General features: G+C 44.4%; 1 protein-coding gene across 1 annotated transcript in view; it reads left to right on the top strand.

The window, feature by feature from the left end:
• Nucleotides 1–3,258, top strand: part of LOC131300370 (putative protease Do-like 14) — a 31,650-nt gene extending 28,392 nt beyond the window's left edge. The window contains exons 10-11 of the mRNA XM_058326169.1: nucleotides 2,632–2,756; nucleotides 3,006–3,258. Coding sequence (XP_058182152.1) covers nucleotides 2,632–2,756; nucleotides 3,006–3,054 — 174 coding nt within the window. The 3' untranslated portion in view covers nucleotides 3,055–3,258. The remainder of the gene's footprint in view (nucleotides 1–2,631; nucleotides 2,757–3,005) is intronic.
• The last annotated feature ends 22,408 nt before the right edge of the window (nucleotides 3,259–25,666 follow it).

Raw genomic sequence — 25,666 nt, 5'->3', positions numbered from 1 at the left:
TAAAAATACTTTACTAGTAGGACTGCTTCCAACTTATCTTCTAACTTCTAACTTTTTGCCTCATAACACCGTAAAAGTTACAAATCTTCTAACTTCTTCTAACTTTTTGCCTCATAACACTGTAAAAGTTACAAAATCCTAAAGAATAGCCGCCTTGTTGGATACAACGAACACTTAGACAAATCTCATTGGAACAACCCAATCAACCTCTTTCAACTGAAAAAAAAAACCCCGACATGCCTTTAGAACCCACAAATTTTGTAAGCTAAGAAGCACGGACATGACGTGACATAGACACACTAACACAACGTCTTGAAATACTTATAACACGACCTTCGAAGACATAGTGCTTTGTATCATACTTTTCATAGACTTAGATGCTGTTTGATAAAACTAGAAACTAAAAGCTGAAAGCAGAAAATTTTAGTATTGAAAGCTGAATTCTGAATTTTTTAAGCTGAAAAGCTGTTTGATGAACATCTTAAGTACTGAATTTAGACATTTTATATTAATTCTAGTTCAATTAGTTATAGTGATTCTATTTTAATTTTACTAATGGCCACCATATATTTGTGATAGTGGTGGTGGTGGTGGTGGTGGTGGTGGTGGTGGTGGTGGTGGTCAGAGGAGTGGTGGTGACGACAGTGGGAGTGATGGTGGTGGTGATAGTGGTGGTGGTATCTATAGTAGCAGTGGTGATAGAAGCGGCCAAATTGGTGGAGATGGTGGTGGTGGTGGTGTTGACGGCCATGATAGTGGCAATGGTGTGGAGGGTAGTGGTGGGAAAGGGTTGAATGCAAACACTCATGAATTCAATTAGAATTAAGCAGCTCAAAGCTACTTAGTTTTTATTAACTATTTAGCCTACATTTTAAGAGGCACTTAATCGGTTAAGCAATGTAAAATGTGGTTATCAAAATACTTAAATCACTTATCACTTAACTCATTCAGTTTTAAAGTGCTGAATTTGGGTTATCATACAACCCCTTAGTTTGAAACTATCTAACATTACATAGCAAAATATCAAAATGAAACCTAAAATATTAAATAAGGACATTAAAAACTATGAAACTGACGTCTGTGCTTTTTTTTGTTCTAGTATGTTGTTTGGAACATATCAAAATTGTTCTCCACAAGATAAATCAGAAGGTCCTTTCTTATACAAATTAAACAACTACATTCCAAACTATGTCTGCAGGGACACTTGTCCCCTCTGTCTCTGTAGAAGTATTTCAGGCTTTCTTGCTTGTAAGCTCCTACAAATTGTTCGAAATTTTTTACTCTTGTGAAGTTTGTTCCCGGGGTCAATGATTAACTTTCAGCCTATCTTAGGCATACAAATGGAGTTTGCCCTCTAAATTAGTAAGATCACTACTTCACTATGTGGTTTGGGGAGGATGGCTTTTGTGAGGAAACGAAAAAGGACACAAGAAAATTCAAAATTGGGTTGGTGGGTTTTTTCTTTTTATATGATAATTAGATCATAACGTAATCCCACCTCCTACTAGCCACTAGAGACGTACTTTCGTAGAAGCAACATTGGGCGGTGGTTCCTCCCCGTCCTCATGAACCTTAAACAAGATATTGATCTTGACCCTTGTAACAAAAGAAGCCCCGCAGTTTTAGTTGTGTCAATGTAAAGTCTAAATGTTTAGATTATTTAGGGCAAACATCAAACCCCACATCAACCTCACTTAATCCTAACAATTTTTTTATCATTTAATCCTAACAATTTGTCCATCTCCATTACAGACACTAATGGAAGATGAATAATTTTATCCATTATTATTTGTCCTCCCTCTTCTGTTCATCACCACCGGAAGCAGTGTTCTAAAAGGTGGCCGCCTAGGCCGATTAGTCTCCGCCTAGGCGCTAGGCTGTGGTCCGACGCCTAAATTAGATAGCCGACTAGTCGAGTACCTAGTCCTCGCCTAGGTCCTAGGAGGCCGACTAGTCAGCACCTAGGCGCTACGTGCCCCTTTCCCGCCCGACTAGCGCCTAGTGATTTTTAGAACATTGACCGGAAGCCCCAACTTGTTCTCTAAAATGGCAGATGATACCTACATATGTTGCATAAATGCTTTCCTGAGTCTGTAACTTCTGAGTTCACCACAAAGGCATTAAAGGAATGCCACCCGTATACAATAAAAGCCCATAAGACAAAAATGCCGGCCTTATACACTTGCACTCCTATGCGACAAAAAAAACTCAAAACCAATCTAAAAATTGGTCAAGAGATGGAAAACTATCATTCTTGTCCCAACTATACAAGATGTTTAACAAAAAACGTTTGATTTTAAATAAAGGCTTTTCAACTCCTTCAAAGCATCTTGAATTCCTTTCACGCCAAATCACCTACATCAAACAAAGAAAGATCATAGTCCAAACACGCTTCCTTCTTTTTTCCACTGTAGCACCTTTCCAAGCAATCAAGAGTTCCATGACACTTCCAGATGACAAACTGAGTAGTTGATAAATTTCTTTCCACTCTTCTTGATCAACTCGTCCAGCTTCTTTACATATGCACAACTTTTTAACATGGTACCGTTTCTTTTCCCTCAAAAATTCTTTCCTACAATTAATCATTTACCACTTGCCATGTGTGTATGTTTAAATTTTCTCTTGATGTAGTTCTATGGAATGATGTTGGAGCAGACTGGGGAATTTGTGGAGTTGGTTGTGGTACGGGAAACAAGTGGTCAACGTTTGCAGATAACTGTGACGGCTAATGAGACTCGCCCTGATAAATTTTACAGGTATCTTGTAAGCATTATGTTACTATCACTATCATCTTTAAAAGGGTTGTAAATTCATGTGATTTTTATGACAGTTTGTGAAAATTGATTGGATTGTTCTTTTGACTATTTTCTCTCGACATTTGGGTTGAATTTCAGTGATCTATTTGATAAGTGGCATTCATTTGTCCGTCATGTGGTGGTTTTATTAATTCACAACAACAATTTATCCTTCATTTTGAATTTTGACCATTTGCCTTGTCCTCTCAGATGGCCTCTCCCCGAAAAGCGTGAGGTGTGCGTTGGGTGCATTCGGTAGGGATGTTCATGTGCAGTGGAGTTGTAACTGGAATGTATGAACACGGAGATTTTCCGGAGTGGTATTTATTTAGTAATGGTCAACTTTGGTTTGCTGCCTAACATAGGTCTAGTATTTATTGATATAGCCGCAAGTTGTTTAATTATGCTTTGTCTTGTTTTGTATACATTAGATTCATTTCTATACATTAGATTCATTTCCTAATTAGATGTCTGCATATTTGGATTTAATTACGTCAATGGAGTGTTATAGTTTCCTCCATTCGCAACAGGTATTTTCTTCTTTTTCCAATCTGGCAGTTATAGGTTATCTTTTGGTGATTAAGTGTTGTGGGGGTATTGGTTGGCAGAGCTTAAAATGATCTTGGATTTCACACCAGAATTTTTTCCCAAAGTACCAGAAGTTGGATCCCAACAATCCTATGCTGTTAGTTGCTGAGCCACAGTTCTTTGCTTGTGTAAACTGAGAACTTGTCATGCCCACGATTTTCAACATAAATAACGAGTAATAACTTTAGATAATTGAAATCCTTGCGATAAGATAAATAATACCCCAAAGGACATTACAATTCTCAAATTTGGATAAACCGGTTTAATAGTTACAACATTTTAAAAATAAACGATACAGTGCAATACGGTTTATTTTACAATAATACTAGGATAACTTTTGAAAATAGCTTTTGACAGTGATGTCTGCAAGCACCCTAAACACTTCATGCCTGTGCTCTTGTGCTGTACTTGAAATAATGAAGGGTTGAGCAAACCATGTGTCCAGTAAAGAAATCTATATTCAAGTTATATGAAAATACAATGTGTTATGCTTCTAGAGTGAGTGAGCTACGACGAATGTGCCCAAGGTAAGTATGACTATCAAAGAACAACATGCTATGGTCAAAGGACTCTAGATGTCCTATGTGCAACACTCATTAACTCATATGTCTAATTAGAACCATTAATTTTCCCACATCAAACATAATAAACCAAATATCAAGTTCACAGCCGTTTTACCAAGAGATTTTTCAGTGCCGAGCGGGTATATCTCACATGGTACCCGCTCGGCGCATCCGAGCCGTCCGATACACTTTTGGACGGCTCGGATTGAAACTCTCTTCTCTTACCCCAACATTTTCTCTCTCCAAATTTGAGCCGTTCAAAAACAAAACAGACGGCTCGGATGCAGGAGCGGGCAACACATGGTACCCGCTCGGCACTAAAAATTTTCCCGTTTTACCACATAACACATGAATCCACAATCATTTCTCACTTCTTTATCGTTCGTCATCAAAATTTGTTTCATCCATCATCATAGTCCTTCCAAAATTCATTTGTTTTCAAATAGATGTGATATAGAGAAATACATGACCATTAATGGTCAAGCTCCGTTAATTCGAGCTTGAATAGCTAGAGTCCGTTGATTTTGTGCATGAATACCGAAAATAGTTGATTCGCTCAAGAATAGCTGGAGGATTTTTAATAAAAATCATTTTCCTTTTAAAACAAGTCAACTTGGTAAAACCAATCTTTCTTTTTATTCCAATAAAATCTCATATCTCATCAATCAAGGTTTTTGCATGTATCGCGTGTGCTCCGGGACATGTCACATAATAAGTGACATCCATTTATATGCTCCGGGACCTATCACATAACAAGTGATACCCATTTATACGCATTGTAGCGTTACTCCTCTTTTAACCTCGCCGAATGTCCATGGCGAAATCAACAGTGTTCATGCGTTCATGTCAAGTTCTCATTAACAACATATCACAAGTTCTCGTTGTGTCCGTTTGTTTTTAACATTTATTTCATCTATCCATTTCACAAATATCAAGCCATTCAATCAAGTCTAAAGCCATTTAATCTATCACATGATATTATGAAACCAACAATCTACCGTAATGCGTATAAGCGAATACACACATTCTCACCGTATCTCTAAGTACATCCCCGTACCTTCACATACCATGTATCAACCCACGACTAGACTCTACGATGCCTGATCTTCTAGTTTCTACACTTGGAGTTCGTACAGTGTATGCCCAAGGAATCTAAAGGATTCTACGAGTGGAGAGAATACGAATCACAATACTACCCATTGGATCACTAGACAAGCTTATATCTACCCATAACACTCACCACATTACTCCTTATAGCCTACGGTACTCCTATCAACCTTATAATACATTTTCCGTTTATTACAACACTAGAATTTCATTAAATGATCGCCAGAGGGATGGTATCAATCAACGAGTCTTTAGGACACGAACAATCTTGTTTGAGAAAGATTTAGACATGTTCTGTTTGTATTGGAAGTAATAAGTCGAAACGGCGAAACAAGAGTAATCTTTGAATTCTTAGGGAGACGAAAACAAACTGTCATGCAATTCGATGCACCCAAGTGTCAAAACAAGCGACCAAGAGTAATATGACGCAGCCAAGTGTCAAAACAAGCGGCCAAGAGTAGTACGGTGTGGCCATGTTAGATGCGCGAGCAAGTTGAGGATCGGTGCGCGCGAGTTGAGGATGCGTGTGTCGGTCACATCTGGGAACAAACAGAACCTTCTGCAGATTTTCTCTGGAATCCAAAACTCAGTTCAAACAACGAAACAAAGCACAATCTAGATACATAATCATCACATAAACGTCTAACGAGAGTAAGAAATCCCTACCTCGAGTTTCAAAGCCGAACCCACGAGATTACTCAAGCCCTAGACTCTAAAATCTTCAATATCAACTGAATAATCCTTCCCCAAGCTTGACCCAAGAAATTCAAAGCTTGAATTGCATTTAGAAGACAAATTGGAGGTTGGTTTGTGTAGGTTTCAAGTGATTTTGGTGGGTTTTTTGGTTGAGAGGATGAGAGAGTGAGAGAGAGCCGAAGAGAGAGTGATAGGAGTAGAGAGAGCCGGCTGAGATGAGAGAAATGAGAGAGTAAAGTGCGAAGGTTGTCTCCGACAGCTGTGTTAATGGTGGTGGGATGGATGAGGTGTTGGTGGCCTCACAGGACAACACTCTTTCTGCGTTAGCGTTTCCTTGGTCCTTTCGCAGTTACAAATCTGTGCCTTTTGCCGCAGGCGTATTTCTTTGCAATTTGTTGGCGAGATTTGCAGCTTGCGGCAGTCAATGGCGTCTGATTAGCGGGTTTCAAGTGGTCGATTGCTTTGTCAGTTTATTTTTCTGTCCCTGTGCGGATTTATCGCCCTTTGAGGGCTTGTTCACTCGGTCTGTTTGGATCTTGTTCTCCCGGTCCTTTTGGATAACCCGTAAGTTGAGGTCTCTACCCAACCAAAGGCTCCGAATCTGGTTCTTGTACCCTTTGTGGGATTTTACTTAGTAATGAAAAGTTTCTGCTGTTCAAAAGAAAAAAAAAGTCTCTCCTGGAATAATTGAGAGAGTGAGATGGGAAAATAATTCCCTACACTTGCACCACACACACATGCACCTCTCACCTAATTACCCTTATACTCTCTCGCTAGTTCGCGTTTAATCCCAAAATAAACAACTACAACATTCTCTCACGTGCAATCCGTATTCTAACATTTTATAAAACTCTGGAATAATAAAAAAAAATATGGGTCTCTGCAGAACTAGTCTCTTTCCTTCACGTGGGCACGCATCCTCGGAAATTTCTTGTTTTAGTATAAAATCGGGTGCGCCCCTTTTGGAAAAGTGCGACGAAACGCTTCAATTCAGAGTCGCCACTCGGATTTTGCGGTATGCACCCAAGGAACCGAACTTGAAACGTTTGCTACGTTATTTGATTTGAAAAAGGCTTGTAGGCTGGACCGTCGTCGCCTTCGATATCTGAGGTTCGGCAGCCAGGTTACGAGAGGAAAAGGGTTTTATGGCACCCCTCTCGCCCAATCCAGAGATCGGTCTCTACTTTGGCATCTTATAAAACATTTGCATTTTTCTCTCGTTAATCATTTTCAGCCAGTTAGGACGGGGAACAGTTGAAGGGGATTAAAACTGTAACAAGTTTGCATTTATGTGACAAAATGTGATGGATGACTTATTGGAATAATTACTATAGATTGAGAACAAGCACCTATAAGCGCGTTAAACAGACTGGAACACAACAGTCGAGGATATCGTATGCAAGAAGAAACCTGCATGCACTGGACGAACCACTGCATGCAAACCTGACCTGCGCATGCCACACCATGACTAGCGTACACCAGTACCCTAAACTCACAGTTCTTGCTTTCAACCCTTTGGGCTTTGGAAAGGACCAGTGCACACCCAAGACAAACCACGCAATTCACATAACCAGTTTCATACAGATACAGACAACATAAATGAATCTAAGGAAACAAAATGGACAAGACACCTCATAAACAATGTGGGGAAGTAAATAGAGGCTAAGGCCTAAATACCATGCAAGGGCCAACCACTATGTTGGATACAACTACCGTACGCTTGTAGTAAAACACCATACACCAGTTGTATCTCTTGTCCAGTGCTTGGCTTTGCATCATCTGGGCTCTAGAGCATGACCAGAAGGATTCCAAAGGCCTTCTTAAGCAGAAATAGCAGACAAATAGATACACAGTTCTAAATACAAAAAGCTATATGTAGACACCCTAATCTGGGCTTCCAGATTAGTTTACTTACGGTATTTGATTCCCCAATGATGAAACGGATCAAAAACACCCCAGGAATGCCGAGTGTTTGAGCTTTGAGTATTTAACACCCTTTTGAACCTAACCCAAGCCTAAGCCACTTCAAAAAAAGCCAAAAACCCTACTGGCACGCATTGGTTGAGAGCTTGCGCGCGCAGATCAACCTGGCAGGTGTTGGTCAATGGTCAAAGCTTGACCGTTGACTAACGCGTGAGTAGGTGGTACACGCGCGCGCTGCTCCACGACCATCGCGGGCTGGTCAAACTGCCAGGTGGTGGTCAACAGTCAAAGTTTGACCGTTGACCATCGCGCCAAGGCGCAACCCTCGCTCGCCGGACTGACTCTATCACGCGCCAAAGCGCAATGCCAGTCCCCACCAACTTTTCTTGAGGTGAAAACTTAGCCACCAATGCACCCAAGGCTAGCCTCGTGGACTTGCTGAACTCCCCTCTTTGCAGCTCATACCTACCTCCATCTCCTCCTATACATTGCCCCCATTGTTGCTCTTTCAAAGGGTTACAAAAATTCAAAAAGATAAGCACATAAGCTCTTGTGTTTTTCATCCAAATTCACATTCCTCAAAATACTCAACACAAGCACCCCAATCAATTTCAAACCTCAAAGCTCAACCTCTTTCAAACTCAATCTAGGTATAGCATACCTATTGTTTTCTGTTCTGATCCTTGAGGGGGGCTGGCAGGGTCAAGACTGGTAATCAATACCAGTTCTGGCCCTAAAGGTGGCAATGTTTCAAAAACCGTTGTGGTAGGAACTAGCGCGCGACACTCTGTTACTGTGTGCGATGGACCACGTGGGGATTGGTTTCCTACGGTTTTATGTCTTCTTGTTTATATAGATCACTGGTAAGCATGCTAACAACCTGTTTACTGCTTTTTAGTTAAAATTATTAGCTTTAGTTCAATATGCTTACCTGCTAATATGGAGTACCCCTGGGACCTTTCTGAACATACCTCAGAACCCATAAACATGTAAACCAAGCACTAGTCTGGTTCAGTCCCTTGCGCGCCAGGGCGCGACAATCGCGCGCCAGAGCGCAACCATCGCGCGCCGGAGTGGCACACTCACGCGCCAGAGCGTCTCTGACCAGTGGCTGGCCTTGCACGGGTAACTTGGTTTTAGGCCATTATTTTGTCCCCACACTGTTTATGGGGTGTTTTGTTAATTTGTAGGGCTCTTTCAGCCTTTTAAAACTGTTTAGAATTGTTTATCAACTGCCATATAAACTGCTTGGTTTGTCCTGGGTGTGTACTGGTCCTTCCAGAGCCCAGAGGGTTTGAGAATAAGAGTTGTGTGTTTGAGCTTACTGTCGCACGCGGGTCTCATAGTAGCTCGCGTAGGTCTGGTCAGCACGCACGTCACTCTGAAACAGTAGCCCTCCAGTCTGTTCAAACTTCCACAACAGTCTGTTTTCATCCTATACTAACTGTTTCAATAAGCGAACATGCTATCTATCACATCCTGCAAACATGTTACAGCTTTAATCCCCATTAAACTGTTCCCCACCCTAAATGGCTAAAGAATTGATTAATCAAACAGAATCGCAAATGTTTTTGCAAATACCTAAGTAGAGACTGATCTCCGGATTGGGCGAGAGGGGTGCCTTAAAACCCTTCCCCTCTCGTAACCTGGCTCCCGAACCCAAATATGGTTATGACGGACTGGTGCCTTCACCATTTTCAAAATCAAATAGCGCAGCGAGCGTTTCAAGTTTGGTTCTTTGGGTGTTAGACCTTCAAACCCAAGTGGCGACTCTGAATTAAGCGATCGTCTGCCAAAAAAGCGCGCTCATCGATCCGCTTTTCTCAGGGCATGCTGCCCACACTATAAACAGGTTAGTTGCATGCAGTAAGGTGATAAAATAGGAAGGAAAACAAGAATATAATGATCGATGATCCCCACACCAGTGGTGCACGTACAGCCATAACTGGCGTACGGCTTAAGACCACTGGCGTGCGCCACTTATCATTAGGTTCGATCTTTGAAACCTTGCCAGCTTTAGGGCCAGGACTAGTATTGATTACCAGCCTTGACCCTGCCAGCCCCCCTCAGGGGTCAGAACAGATAACTTTACGAAGGTGGTATACCTTTGGTTTGAGGTTGATGGAATGGATGAGCTTTGAACTTGGGGATTGGAAGGGTGGATGGTGAGTGAAATAGGTGCTATGGTATGTGGGAGTGTGCTCTTTGCTTGCTCTTTTAAGGGTGAAAGAATAGAAAGCAAAGAACTTGGGAAAGAGAGAGAAAGAGAACTTGGGCTCTTAATGAGTGTAACCCCTTGCATATGAATGCAAAGGGGGTATTTATAGGCCAAGGGGTCACTGAAGAGGACTGGTAACTAGGCTGGTTGGGGCTGGTTGAGTTAGAGAGGGAGAGTCTCCATGCATTAAATGCATGGGACTTGCATGAAAGGAGTTGTAGAAGGAAGGGGAACATCCCCTGCCCGATTGTAATCATCAGGAGATCGTTCACTGTACTGGAGTGGCCGCAAAAGTCTTGCGCACGTGGTTGAATAGTGACAATTAACTGACTTTGACTGGCGTACGCAATCTGTGTATCGGCGTGCGCCAGTGGTAACTGAGTCAACGGTCGATGACTGACACGTGGCAGTTTACCAGCGCACGCCAGCACAGTATTGGCGTAAGCAAGTAGGATTTTGCTGAGTCCATTTGGTTCTAGTTTAAAAGGTTTGAAATGGAGTTCAAAGTGGTTTGAATAAGGTTCGGGACGCTTAAAGCTCAAACACACCAAAACCCTCGGGATGTTCTTGACCTTAATCATCATCGGGGAATCAAAGACCGTAAGTAAACTAATCCAGATTGTCCAAAATAGGGTGTCTACAGTAGCCCCCCTTTGACGGCACTTGGAGCACCAGTGATATGGTACAAGTAACGTCAAAGGTCTTCTAGACGCCCTTTCAGGATATATCCAGAGCAGAACATACTAGTCAAAGCAAAACATGAATACTTAAAGAACCTGATTGATTGGGTTGGACAGAGATTGCCGCTGCTAGGGATAACATGGATGGATAGATCGTGACTGATTGAAATAGTGGACAGAGCGGGCTATCCCAGAAAGAGAGGGACTTTCCTGGGGAATAATCCGTAGCAGATGAATCGACTCTATTTCGGGAAAGAAACTATTGGACGGGCGGACCGTCGTTGATTTGAAATTGGACGAGCGGACCGTCATTGATTTGAAATTGGACTGATAGATCGTCGTTGATTTAAAATTGGACGGACAGACCGTCGTTGACTTGAAATTGGACGGACGGACCGTCGTTGATTTGAAATCGGACTGATAGATCGTCGTTGATTTGAAATTGGACGGACAAGCCGTCGTTGATTTGAAATTGGACGGATATATTGTCGTTGATTTGAAATTGGACGAATGGACCGTCGTAGATTTGAAATTGGAATTGGCGCCTGCTTGGGGATCAATTAAGCACAGGTGCCAACATGAATTAGGGCAATAAATTTTGACCCAACGAGTGATTTGGGCCTGAGGCCCAGATATTACTGGCGTATGGATGAAATAGACTGGCGTACGCCAAATGTTTAGTAGACCCGAGCCCAGATCCAGCTCAGATCCGGCCCAGCTACTTCCCAGGCCTTATACACTTCTGTACGAGTTCTGAAACCGCCATACTTCAGTTTTTGAACTCCCAAAACTCTCTCAAATCCCTCAATCTTACCCTTAATCCTTCATTCTCTCCCAATAACCACTCACCCACGCTCATCCATGGCTGAATCCGGTGGTGGTAGTGGCGGTAATTGTGGTGATAGAGGCGGTAGTGACGAGGTTCGGTCGAAGAGTCAGACCTTAGCCTCGGGGTCTCGAATCGACGATCAATCGACCGCAAGGGCATCGCCCAATACTGGTGCAGAGTCTTCGAACATCGGTGGTGGCAATGGCGGTCATGCAACGGAGGTGGGTGACGGCGGCGAGCGGCGTACGCTAGAGGAGGGGGGTAGTACGCCAGTTGCAGCGCGGATCGAGGGCCCTCGGGTTCGTTGACTGGACTCTCGGAGTGGCGTAGAAAGCTTGGTGATTACTGGTTTGGGTTCGGCTGGAGTTGGCACCGGTGATAGTAGTAGTGGTGGTGGCAGCGGCAGTGACCGACCGGGGACGCTGCCGAGGGATCCGGCAAGGGGTAAGGGCCTGGTGGTCATGGAAGAGGCATCCAGAGAGGTACCAGTAGAGGAGGGTGAGTTTAGGCCAGCAGCGGAGTCTTCGACGCACATTCCCATTATGTGTGGAGACTTCGCGAAATTTGTGACAGAGGAGGAGCATGGCCGGTTGCTCTAAGAGAATTCGGCAATGGTTGCTTTAGTGATATCGGCTCGGGAGGATAGACAGAGGTAAATTGTAAAAGCTAAGGAGGAGGAGCATTTGAGAGCCGAGGCCGAAGGGGTTATAATCGAGGAGGAGGCCTTCGCGAGGGAGACCGAGGTAGCCGAGAGGGCTCAGGGGAGGAGATATGGGCGTATGAGCGTGTGGTGACACTGGCCGAGTCCTTATGGCAGGCACCATGTGCCAGGTTTATGGCAAAGACGTACACCCCTCCAGAGCCGCACTTGTTTGTACTGTCCAGGGTTAAGAGCTACGTGCCTCGACAGGATAGCTATGACGCAAAGCTCATACTGAGGGACCCTGAGAGACACTTGTCGGTGACTTGGGCGCAGGTATTCCTTTGATATCGCTTCGGTTTCAATTTTGTACTATCACATCGACATGTCACTTGAATTTGTACTATATAGCTCGCGTTGCATGTAACTTGAACTTAGACTCGACTTTGTGGAATGCCATAATTACTTGATTCGACTGATAGAATTTTGGAATCTTGATAGGAATTGCCAATAATGAGCTTGAATTAACCGTAGATTGCCTCGACTGATAAAGTAACTTTAGAACTTGAAATCGACTGAATAGAATGCCATGATGCGATAGTGATCCGGATAGCATGCCCAATAGCTTGAATCGACTGGTTGATAAGTAGAATACCTTTGAAATCAACTGAAAAGCATACTTCGATGTAATTGACTGGAAATAATACCTTGATTGAGATCGACTGGTAGAATGCCTTGTAGCTTGGAACTCGACTAATTAGAATGCTTTGATAATGTGCCTCGACCGGATGGAATGACCCAAAGTGATAACCGACTAACAACATAGCTTTAGAACTCGAATCGACCGTAAAATGCCGTTATACATCTGACATTAACTGTAAAGCACTTGTTTTTAGTCGTAATACTTCTTTGCAATGTTTGATTCGACCCCTATAATACCTGTTGAACTTGATCTGTGTATATTGACGGACTTCTTTCTGCATTGGCTTTCGTGTTATGTAGAGAGGAGCGGCTAGCACATGGGAACATGGCAGTCCAGTGAGTTCGATTGAGCTATATAGAGAGCTGCCTAAGCAAGTCAGGGCTTTGGTAGATGCTGCAGGATTCAAGCCTTTCATCCTCACGTTGACTGCGGTGAAGAGTGACCATTCTTTACTTACTGCACTAGCTGAGAGGTGGTGGGATTAATCCAACACCTTCCACTTTCTGATTGGGGAGATGACAGTGACTTTGCAGCTCTTATGGGCCAGAGGGTAAGAGGTAAGCCTATCCCATTTGACTCGGGGATTCACAGGGACACTGAGGCGTTGGATTGGTTCTTGGGACAAATACTGATGGGTGGAGCGGAGACGATCCATTATGACCAGTTCAAGAGGTACCTGCAGGGGAGAGTACCGATCACAGAGCAGAAGGTAGAGCAGCTGGTGAGGGCCTATTTGCTGTACTTGTTTGGGGCCACACTGTACCCAAACAAGCGGGCTATAGTGCACCTGTCTTACTTGCCGGCCCTTCATGAGCTACGCACAGCCTCACGGTACGACTGGGGAGGAGCAGCTTTGGGGGTCTGCTACGGCTTCATGGGGGAGTTCTCTCGAGGAAAGAAAGCAATCGCCAGCTACTGGAGAGTGTGGGAGGCAAGAAACGAAACTTGTAGTTCATTTCCTATTTCATTCTTACGTTTGTCTTCGAATTGTATATGTACCATGTTCTGATGCACTGATTGCTTGAACACCTATAGTTGTGGCCTACGAAGTGCTGAAGATGTACCCTCCGGAGAACAAGTGCCCGGACCTGAGGATGCTTCCACGTGCCATGATCTGGGGGCTTTTGCACAAAGGCAAGAAGAAATCAAGAGGGAGCTTCCTAGCCTTCAGGTCGTACATTGATAAGCTGTCGGGTATTCAGGTAGACAAAACCTTCATTAGTCATCTCTGCCTTTGAATTGCTTAATGTTGTCGCTGATGCTTGTTCGATTTTGGCTTTTGGTTGTCTTGTAGGTGGACTGGACCCCGTGGAGGAATGCGGAGCCTGAGCCTGAGTACCTAGCGAGGAGCAGAGTAGTGACTGCGAGCCGAGTACTGTTGGAGTCGGCTTTTGGGTGGCAGTGGTACTTGGGGGACCGAGTGACACAACAGTCACTTGGCTTTCCTGAGTACCAGGCTCCTGGGCCACTTCCGTCTCGTGCTTCACATACGGACAGGTACACGCTAGCTGAGCTGCGGCGCTTTACTGTTCCAGAGGGCCTTGCTGCTTTCTCGAGGCCCGAGCGTGACTATGCCGTTTATAGGAGGCAATACTTGGCGAGACCACTTGGGGTGTTGGAGCACATACCCGTGGAGGGCGAGGCTCTAAAGGACGGCGAAGAGAGACGGGGCCAGAGGGGAAGGACAGCTAGCTCGAGGGAGTGGAGTGACTATGCTGCGGCGACCAGGCTTTCGTGGACTTTGGTTGTGCGGTACGCGCATGGGGAGGCCTCTACAGTTAGGTTTGAGCCTACTAGGACAGAGTCAGCGGCAATCAAAGGATCGATATGACTTCCTTTCTGTTATGATCTTTGCCTTATGCCATATCTGAACTGCACTTGAATCACATATGACTTTGTTCCCCAAAATGAAATACAAGTGCCAATGGAATGGGTGCGAGAGGTCGTTCGCTTGACGTTGGCCATGGAAAAAGAATTTTATAAGATAGTGAGCGAGCGTGGCTGCTCAAATGGGGGCACGAAAGAATGTGGTACCCCTTGTCTTGGCGGAGACGCTCCTAGGCTTGGACCTAGTGTATACTGGCCAAACAAACATCTTCAGTGGAAGTCCACTCTTGCTTCAGGTAAACTCACTCAGCTCACCCTTTTTCGGCTTTCGCACTTTCTCATTTTACCTCGACACTCAGCTCAGGTTGCTCCCTGGCTCCTTACTTGTTTTTCCGCTCAGGTTTTATTTGGCTTCTTACTTGTCTTTCTTACTCGTGCAGTTATGGCTATCGGACAAGCTTGGGCTGCTGCATCCACCGGTGGAAGGGTGGAACCTTTTTCCGAAAAGAATCCATCAAAAAGAGATGCGGTACCCTGATCTGGATTTAGAGGGCTGGTATGAGTTCATGCAGCAAATGCAGCCTGAGGAGATCGTATGGAGGTGCCCCTGGTTAGATCTCCCTGATGTGGCCATTCATTCTGATGGGTTCGATAGGATGGTGATTGCCGGGCTGACAAGTTTCACCTTCTACATCCCTGGCCGCATTCTTCACCAACTGGGCGTCCCTCAAGAGAATAATCGCATCAGCATTGGGAATTTTCGTGTCCTCAATTTCAATGCCCAAACCCTCAATGGCTATCAGAGGCGCTGGGGCCTTAGAGCCTTTCAGGCAGCAATGCCAAATTTTAACCCAAGACTGAGGAATCGCTATAGACAATGGCTAAGAGCAGATGTATTTGCATGAGAAAATATTTGACTGACTTCGGACTACTTTGCTACACTTAGAATAAGCTGTGAGCCGTTAGGCTTCTCAAGCATTTTGTTCTGTTTTTCATGCTTCCATTGTTTTAAGGCTTTTATGCTCAGCTTATGTATTAGAAGTAGTAATTTTGCAATAAAATTGAAATATGAAGGGTTTTCCCCTTTTGATTCTACAAGGCAGCTTTGACTTGCGCTCGACTTTCTTGACTTGTGATGTGGACCCAAAATGCCAACCATGGATCAAGTTGATAGAGTATGATCGGGTCTCAAGGAGAGACTGCCTACGTATCCCTTTTCAAGGAATCAGGTCAAAACATAGTTCAGGCAAAGGTTTTCTCGTGTATTTTACCTCACCTTTTACGCTCTAACTTTTGCCTAGGACCGCCTTTTCAGGTTTTCGGTCTAGCAAGCTTTCGAATTTTGCCTATTTATTTTTGCCTAGACCGCCTTCTTAGGTTTTCGGTCTAGCAGGCTGCTCCAACTTTTTCTTGGAATCGCCCACCCTTTTGGTTTTCGATCCAACTAGCATCTCTCAGGGATAGTATCGCTTGAGTTGATCCAGGTTGACCAGGGTGTTGAATATGTTGCCGTCGAGATCGATGAGCTTAGCAGCACCCCCAGACAGGATGGTCTTGATAATGTAAGGTTCCGATCGTTCGGCCTGAACTTTTCGCGATGATCAAACACTGGAGCGCGAATTTCCTTTGTAACTATGTCCCCTTCGACTAAGCCCCTGGATTTCACCTTTTTATTGAACGCACGAGCGATGCGGCGGTAATATCCTTGACATGATACAAAGCACGGAGCCTTCTCTCATCAAACAACATTAGCTCGACAAACCTTCTACTCAGCCACTCAGACTCTTTGAGACCACTTTCAGCCATGACCCTTAAAGACGGAACCTCAAGCTCAATGGGGAGTATTGCTTCCATTCCGTAGACCAGGGAAAACGAAGTTGCACCAGTTGATGTGCGGATCGACGTTCGGTACCCCCAAAGGGCTAGAGGTAGTTGTTCATGCCAATCCCTCGCAGACTCAGCGGTTTTCTTGATGATCACCTCGACATTCTTATTCGCGGCCTTGCACTACAAAAAAAATGGGCTTAACCGGCACTTGATTTCCAGCATTTATAAAAAAAAACCCTGGTAAAAGTCCAAAAATTACTATAGAGGAGCGGAGACTACCACACAATAATTACACTAACCCCCTCTATCTCTAGAACAAAAAGAACAAGCGCTCTTCCGATCTAGGGCTTCCCTCCTCTTTGCCCGTTCTCTCTCTCTCTCTCTCTCTCTCTCTCTCTCTCTCTCTCTCTCTCTCTCTCTTTGTCTCTCCCTCTCTCGATCTCGATCTTGATCTCGATCTCGATAGATGGAGATGGAAGCGAAGGAGGAGCAAAGAGAGAACGAAGTGATTCCTTCATCTGACGAGAGCCGTTCCGTCAGCGATGACCATCATCTTGTGCTCTCCGGAGTCTGGATTGGATTGATTTCTCAGGTAAGTAATAAATCTTAAAATAATCTTTGTAAATGTAATTTTTGGTTCTAGAGCTCGACTTCTTGAAGTAATTATTACCAAAATCGATCGTTCTTCATGCCTTCTTCGTAATAGACCGATTCGAGCTCGAAACAAGCATAATCGAAGGCTAAGATGCGCGATTAGGGTTCGAAAAGGTCCCCATGGTGTCCGAGAGTACTCAAATCGTTGGAATACAATTCGAATTAGGTGCAAAAAACTTCGATTCAGCGAAATAGGGCTACGAAGCTTCGCTGGCTGTGACATGGAGATTTAGGGTCCTGATTTGGCAATTGGTTCCAGCTTGCCTCAACGGTTGGTTGTGATGCTCTAGATTTTTAGGCTTATTCTTGCGTGTGTATGTGCCAGTTGCGTTTTTAGGTGGTTTGTGTGAGTTCGTTTTGTTTTTGTGACCGTCAAATTTTGTGTGTGTATCCTGGTTGCATTTTGAGGTGCTCCGGCTGTTGTTTCTCTGCAATTGTTTGTATGTTTCTCGATGTTTCCCTCTCTTTTTTTCTTTTCGCTCCAGCAGATCTGGGTTTCATTGGTCAGGGATGGGTATCTACTTAGGGTCGCGATGAAGGATGATTCGGCGAGGACACAAAAAGCTTGGTTTGGTGTTACGAAATTATAAAATCCTTACTTTGGCTATGGAATTACTTGTATAAATTCTGTGTTTTCGAATACTAGTTCCTGAAAATCCAACTCCATGCTAACATTTTGGTCACTATGTAGGCACAAAACAAGGAGAAGGGATTCAAACTGCACATTTCAGAATGTTAAGTTGTACTCAGTAAGGTTCATTTTAATTTTGTTCTTGCTCAATGCTTCTATTTGATAATGTATCATTTCGTCTATGAATATGAACCATATTTGGAAACTCATAAGGTACATGATATTCTTATTCAATGGGCCAGGTTAATTGGGATTTCTGTAAGACCTCTCCTCTAGTATGAGAGTTGATTAACCCACAAATTGAAACCACATTTACAGTATGAGGGCCTTCAAACTTATTGTTGGATATCCAAACTATTATGCTATTAGCTAAAACAAAGCTAATTACACTTGGCTATATGATATGTCAAATTCTCAAATGTCGGTGATTTATCTTCCATGGAGCATCATGAAAGATAAACTTTGATAAGCATGAAAGATTAAACTTACTGTTGTTATTTTCTAGTTGCCCCTACTAATAAAACTGTTGTTTGTTCCTCCCTTAAATTTGCTTATTATGATGTAGAAGTTGGTGGAAAACGAGACACATGCAATGTTTTCAGGTGCGTTGCATATGTTATATGTTGGATGTATTTGAGATGTTTTTATGTCACAAATATCATATTTGTATTTCAATTGATGCTTTAAACAATGGAAAAATTGAAAAAACAAAAGCAGTTTTTTTTGGGTAAAATTCTCAGCGTTTTAACAAACCCCAGTAAAAGTCGCCGATTCCGGTCACTGGAAAACTTTTACCAACGTATATTAAACGTCGAAAAAAATGCCGTGGACTTCCCGGCGTTTATAAAACGCCGTATAGTATTTCCGACATCGGCAGTCGCAGCGTTTACTAAAAATGCCAGGAAGACTTTTTTTCGGCGTTTATTTCACTTTTATCAGCGTTTTATAAACGCCGGGAAATCCATTTTTTCTTGTAGTTTCGACTGCTACGTTCGTTTGTGGACGGTAGGTCGTAGAATGATGAATCTCGATTTTAAATTCCTCAAAGAGCTCCAGGACCCAACCCTTGAAATGACTTCCATTGTCCGATACAAATGCCTGAGGAACGCCGCACCGATAGATGATGTTCTTTCGAATGAACTGAGCAACTTGAACCGTTGTCAAGGTTTTGTAGGATTCAGCCTCGACCCACTTGGTGAAATAGTCAATTGCCACTAGTATGAACTTATGGCCGTTTGAAGCAAATGGTCTAATCATACCGATAACATCGATGCCCCACACAGAGAAAGGCCAATGCGAGGTCATGCCATATAGCTTAGATGGAGGAACATGTTGCAGATTGGCATGGATTTGACACTTGTAGCAGCGTCGGACGAAATCAATGCATTGAGACTCCATTGTAGACCAGTAGTAGCCCTGCCTGAGGATCTTCCTAGCAAGCATAACACTGCTCATGTGATGACTGCAGACTCCTTCGTGAATCTCCTCCATTATCCTAGTTGCCTTGGTACCATTAACGCAAAGCTTGTGCATCCCATAGTGAGATCTTCGGTATAGCTTCCCTCCACAAATGATGTATTGAGCAGCCAATCTTTGCAAAGCGATCCGATCTTTCTTGGTGGCCTCAGCAGGAAATTCCCCTCGCTCCACAAAATTCCATATGTCATGGTACCAGGGTTGGCCATCATCAACATCTTCGATAGCGTTGATGAATTCATAAACAGGTAGTTCCCTCTGTTCGATCACAATCGGTCGCAGTTTGACGCCTATTGGAAGTTTGATCATTGAAGCCAAAGTCGCCAAAGCATTGGCGAACTGATTCTTCAAGCGTGGGACATGGGTGAAGGTCACCTTATTGAAGCGAGGAATCAGTTCTTCCAAATCTTGATGATAAAGCTTCAACTTTTCCTCCCGGACCTTTCAGTCTCCATTGGCTTGAGAGACTACTAGGTTTGAATCACCAATTACCTCGAGCTTTTCGACTCCTAGAGCAACGGCAGCTTCCATTCCGACAATGTAGGCCTCATACTCAGCTTGATTATTGGTGACATTGAAGTTCAACTTGAAGGTAAACGGAATATGAGCCCCGGCAGGCGAGACCAGCAACACCCCAATCCCAAATCCTTTCCGATTAGCAGCCCCGTCGAAGTAGAGCGTCCAAACTTCCTCGACTACAGCCAGCACATCTTCATCCGGGAAAGTGAAATCCACATCCCCCGATCCATCGATTGGGTGATCAGCCAAGAATTCTGCCACAGTGCAGCCTTTCACTGACTTTCTTGTGACATATTGAAGATCGAATTCAGACAGTAGTAGTAACCAGCGTGCTAGCTTATGGGTGAGAGCAGGCTTCTCAAACAAACACTTGATAGGATCCATTTAGGAAATCAGTTTCACTGAATAGGCCAGCATGTAGTGTCTAAGCTTCTTGGTAGCCCAGACTAGCGCCCAACACGTCTTCTCCAGAGGAGTATAGCACTCCTCACATCCTATCATCTTCTTGCTCTGATAGTAGATTGCCTTTTCGACCGTGTTACCCCCTTCTTGTGCTAGCAGACATCCCATGGTTGCTAAAGTTATAGATAAGTACAAGATCAAATGTTGGCCCGGTGTAGGTGGCATTAGCACTGACGGGTTCTGCAAGTACATTTGAATTGACTCGAAAGCGGCTTGGCACCTGTTTGTCCATTCAAACGGAACATCCTTTTTGAGCAAGTGGAACAATAGTTCACAAGTCAGAGTTAGCTTGGCGATGAATCTGCTGATAAATTGGACCTTTCCCAGAAAGCTTCGCACACCTTTCTCAGACGTTGATGGCTCCATCTCGAAAATTGCATTGATTTTGGATGGATCTACCTCGATGCCTCTTGCGGTGATTAGAAATCCCAACATCTTGCCTACCGTAACATCGAATGTGCACTTCTGCGGATTGAGACGCACTTTGTATTTGCGGAGCCTTTCAAGAAACTGCCTGAGTGAGGGAAGGTAATCCTTTTCTTTCTTTGCTTTCACAATCATGTCATCAATGTAGATCTCAATCGTTTTGTGGATGAAGTTATGAAATAGGGTCGTTTGGGCTCTTTGAAAAATGCAGCCAGTGTTCTTTAGCCCAAACGGCATCATCACATAGCAGTAAGTTCCCCATTTGGTGACGAACGTTGTTTTCTTTTGATCCTCCAGCGCCACGAAAATCTGGTTGTTTCTTGAGAATCCATCGACAACAGAGAGCAAGGCGTGCCCTGCTGTGTTGTCCATAAATACACCAATGTGTGGCAAGGGAAAGTTATCCTTGGGGCTTGCCTTGTTCAAGTCCCTAAAGTCGACGCAAACTCGAATTCTGCCATCTTTCTTAGTAACAAGCACAATGTTGGTGACCCATTTGGGATATTCTACAACCCTCAGGAATCCTGCGTCAATTTGCTTGGTGACTTCTTCCTTGATCTTTTGAACCCAGTCTGGTCTCATTCTGCGGAGTTTCTACTTGACAGGAATAGCCCCAGGCTCCAACGGAATTCAATGTTGTACTATTTTGGGATCAATACCGGGCATATCCTTGTGAGACCACGCAAAGACTTCGAAAAACTCCTTGAGCAGTTCAATTGTTCCAGAGTGGTTTTTCGGGGACAAGTTCGCACCAATTTACATCATACAAGGGTCATCCTCATCTTTCAAGTTTACAGAAATTACTTCTTTTAGAGGCTGAGCATGCCTTTCGTCTTCCTTTTCGATGAGGGAACGCAACTCAGCCGGGATATTCCCGTCGAAGTCTGTCCCTTCTTCGTCGAGATCAACACAGTTTATATAGAAGCTAGCAAAGTAGTCAGAAGCAGGATCATGCATTTCATAAAGCCCAACAGGGTTGCCAAGTACAGACGACTCAAACTCAAAGTAGAAGCTATGACGTGGAGGGCCGAGAGGTACAAACTCTGACTCTGAGCTAGATTTAGACTTGACAAACTCTGTGTCAGATTCAGACGAATTGTCAATGCATGTCAGGCGTGGAGTGAAGATACAGTTATTAATACTTCCCTTTGCCTCCACGATGAGTGAGGTGGGATCCTCAAGAGTGTCTAGAGCGTCGGGCCCAAGCATCAGCACTTCAGCCTCTTCGCCTCTACAAACCAAACCTACTTGGGAGAATAGCATCTCCAAGCTCCCGTGATCGAAAGTCTTCAGCCAGTCAGCCTTTTCCTTGATCTGAGCCAACTGTTTCCTGAACTCCTCCTTGGTAAGCTCCTCTTTGGCCATTTCTTCTTCGTCGTCAAACCAGGTGTCAGCCGGAAAGATTTCAAAACCTGGTTGCCAAGTGCAAGTCTCCGGATTCCAAAATGACTGTATCTGTCTCGAGTAAGCGGAGCCTCCTCCTTCACGAACAAAGTAGCTATTGGGATTACCGTACAGAGTCTGAGGCTTTCCTGTATCCTTCTTCGTTTTAGCTCCTTTCACAGGAGGAACATACCCCAAACCGCAGTGGCCTTCGGTGAAAGGAAAAATGGGGAACTGAGCAATCCTTTGCTGGTTGACTCCGAGTCCTAAGCTGGGCATGAATGACATCTTCCTCATTATCTCGAGGGCAGCAGAACTGATGATGAAATCGTCATCCATGGCGATGGAAAGGACTGAACCGGATGTATCGAAAAAGAAGCCCCCGAAGTCAGAATCTTCCTCTCCGTGCATGATCCCTAAGACAGGTGTCCCATCATCTTTAAGCGGGCAGATCCCAGTATCCCCACAAATTGTTAAAGTTCCAGTAGGGAGCCCCAACATAACCTTTTGGTCTAGAGTAGAAGACACAGCCATGATGTCGGGCCTATGAAGCCACGGCCTACCCAGCAGCAAATTAAAGGTAGCGTGGATATTGACCACATGGAATTCTACGTCCATCTCAAAGCCTCAGCATCAAACTTAAGCATCAGAGTCCCTTCTACCACATGGCGGGTGCTGTCATACGCTTTGACTGCCAGGTTAGACGGCGTAAAGTCCTTTTTTGTAAGCCCCAAACGGTAGGCAACCCTCATTGGGCAAACATTAATGGCAGAACCATTATCAATAAGTACAGTCGGCACCCAATGTCCCCTACACTTGACGGTGATGTGCAGTGGGCGGTTGTAAGTAGTCCCTTCGACAGGAAGATCCTTTTCGGTGAATGTGACAGAGTGTTTGGAGAGAAGCGACAGTACAAAAGCAATCATGGCTTCGGGGGTAATGTAAATTGGCACCGTGAGTTAGGCCAAGGCCGAGAACAGCTTTTCGTGATGCTCCTTTGATGATGATATCAAACCCCAAATAGACAGCGGCCGAAATTCGTTTGAGTTGTTTCAGAATAGCATCTTCCTCTGGGATAGGAACAATTGGATCATTCTTCTGAGCAGCGGGAGCGGTGGATTTCTGAGTAAGTGGACTAGACGAGCTTCCGGCCTGCAGATTAGATGGCTGAAAACATCATCCACTCCTTATGACATTAGCAACATCCCACCAAGAAGATGAATCAAGAAAATCCCATAGATTGGTCGACAAATCCTCCGACTTGCATTTTCCTTTGTCGACTGACGCCACTGTTGCTGGAGAATTCTGTCTCGGAACTGGATCCCATTCCAAGTCCTCCATCACTAAACCTTCCCAAAAAGCAGGGTCTTGTGTAGCAGCTTCTTCGAAAGGTGTTCCTGGGTTGGTAACAAATGGAACGTCCCAAAATCCTGCATAGACCAAGGTCGAGGAATGTCAGTTGGCACCGTGAGTCGGGCCAAGGCCGAGGACAGCTTTTCGCGATGTTCCTTTGATGATGATATCAAACCCTAAATATACACAACGGCCCGAATTTGTTCGAGTTGTTTCAGAATAGCATCTTCCTCCGGGATAGGAACAATTGGATCATTCTTCTGAGCAGCAGGAGCGGTGGATTTTTGAGTAAGTGGACTAGACGAGCTTCCGGCTTGCAGATTAGATGGCTGAAAAACTCAGCCACTCCTTGTGACGTTAGCAACATCTCACCAAGAAGATGAATCGAAAAAATCCCATAGATCGGTCGGCACATCCTCCAACTTGCGTTTTCCTTTATCGACTGACGCCACAGTTGCTGGAGAATTCTGTCCCGGAACTGGATCCCATTCCAAGTCCTCCATCACCAAACCTTCCCAAAAAGCAGGGTCTTGTGTAGCGGCTTCTTCGAAAGGTGTTCCTGGGTTGGTAACAAATGGAATGTCCCAAAATCCTGCATCGACGAGGGCGGTGTTAACGGTCCACACCTCGTTTTCTATATTCAGATCAACAATGTTGTCCACATCCCAAAGGTCGGCAGGTGGTGGAGTTTTGACGGTCTCATTTGCATCCCAAAGATCATCAGGAGGTGCATCCAGAACCATGATTGAGCAGTCATCTCCAAGGGTAGAAATGATAGGGTGAGGTTGTTCCGCAGAGATGATGTCGAGGGTAGGATCAAACTCATGGATATGGCGATCGACTGCGTTTGCAATGGAGTTTACCAGAGGTAACATAGCACCAAGTGGACGATGGACATTGGGAATAACCTCCCCTGCTTGATAGTAGCTCCAGTACTCTTCGTCGATGTCACTCTGATCTAAATCAGCTTTAAGACCCCACTCTATTTGCCATGCGTCTGGCTGTGGATCCCACATGTACTCTTCAGCCTCTGCCTCAGGCTGGTCCGACTCAGGTTGGTAGAAAAGCATGAACAATGATAGACTGTCCAAGGGATCAGCTTATACTGCATTCCATTTGCCTTCCCATTGGCTTAACCACACTTGATTGACATAAGGGTGTGCAGGGAATCTCATGTTATATTACTTAATCCAATCCGTGCAAAGTTCCTCTCATTCCTTAGCCTTGTCTTCCATGGCCCATCCGGCTACCATCATGTTTATGCTTGACTCAAAGGGAAAGGGCACGACTGGTTTAGGGTTGTTTTCTGAGTTAATATGGTCGGTGGGATTAAATATGGTGGAGCTGACAGTTATCTGGTTTACTTGAGGGTTAGCACTGTGGTTGGGCATGGAATTGGTGATGACGTTGGGTTTGGTAGGTGGAGTTGGAAGCGTACCATTGTGTACCAAATCTTGTATCGCATGACGAAGGCGATAGCAAGAGTCAGTGTGATGGCTGGGAGGTGGATTCTGAGGAAGTGGAGTCGGAGCTAGAGGCCTGACTAGTCTTGACCAATTTCTCCAACACTGAGGAAAGTGGGGCTTCGAAATTGATGAAGTTTCGGGGTTGGTTGCGGTTTCAGGGTTTCTGAGGGATTTGAACTTGGTTGACATCGGCGATGTGATTGGAACTCTGAGTAGAGGCATTGTTGCTGGCAGACGTTGCATTGGCGTACCACCAAACAGAGCAGTACTATTTCTGGTGTAAGCACAGGACTTTGACTTTGGAGCTAAGGCGGAGGAGGAAGTGTCACTCCTTGGTAGAACACTTGTCTGGAGAGCTTCTTCAATAGCTAAGCCAGAATCGAAGAACGTCTCAAAGCTAGCTCTCTAGACCACTACAAGGTTTTTAGCAAAGTCAGGCTGCAAATTGCGGGAGATGATACGGATTTGGTCTTTCTCACTTGGGCAATCGGTCATAAAAACTACCTTGGCCCTCCACCTTTTAATAAAGTCTGCAAAAGACTCCTTCGCATTCATCTTAGTTGATTCCAACTCCCAAGTGGTCATTTTGAGCTGAGCATTGTAACTGTATTGAGCATTGAAAGCTGTGCCAATATCCTCCCACGTGCTTCTTTTGGAAATATCGAGTGACAAAAACCATTGGAAAGCGGGACCTCCGAGAGTTTGCAGAAACAATTGAGCCATCTCATCCTCTTCAACCCCATGTAATTTCATTGCACCGTGATAAGCCAGAAGGTGAGTTTTTGGATCTCCGGTCTCGTCGAATTTTGCAAAGTCGGGCATCTTGAACCTCTCAAGCAGCCTAGCATTCAGGAATGGGCAGAGACGATCCATGTTTAGCTCTCCAGCACCGATCCTTTC

Source organism: Rhododendron vialii, chromosome 9a, assembly GCF_030253575.1.
Source record: "Rhododendron vialii isolate Sample 1 chromosome 9a, ASM3025357v1".
NCBI classification, from domain to species: domain Eukaryota; kingdom Viridiplantae; phylum Streptophyta; class Magnoliopsida; order Ericales; family Ericaceae; genus Rhododendron; species Rhododendron vialii.
Note: the sequence above shows the minus strand (reverse complement) of the source record. Positions and strands in the feature narration are given on the sequence as shown.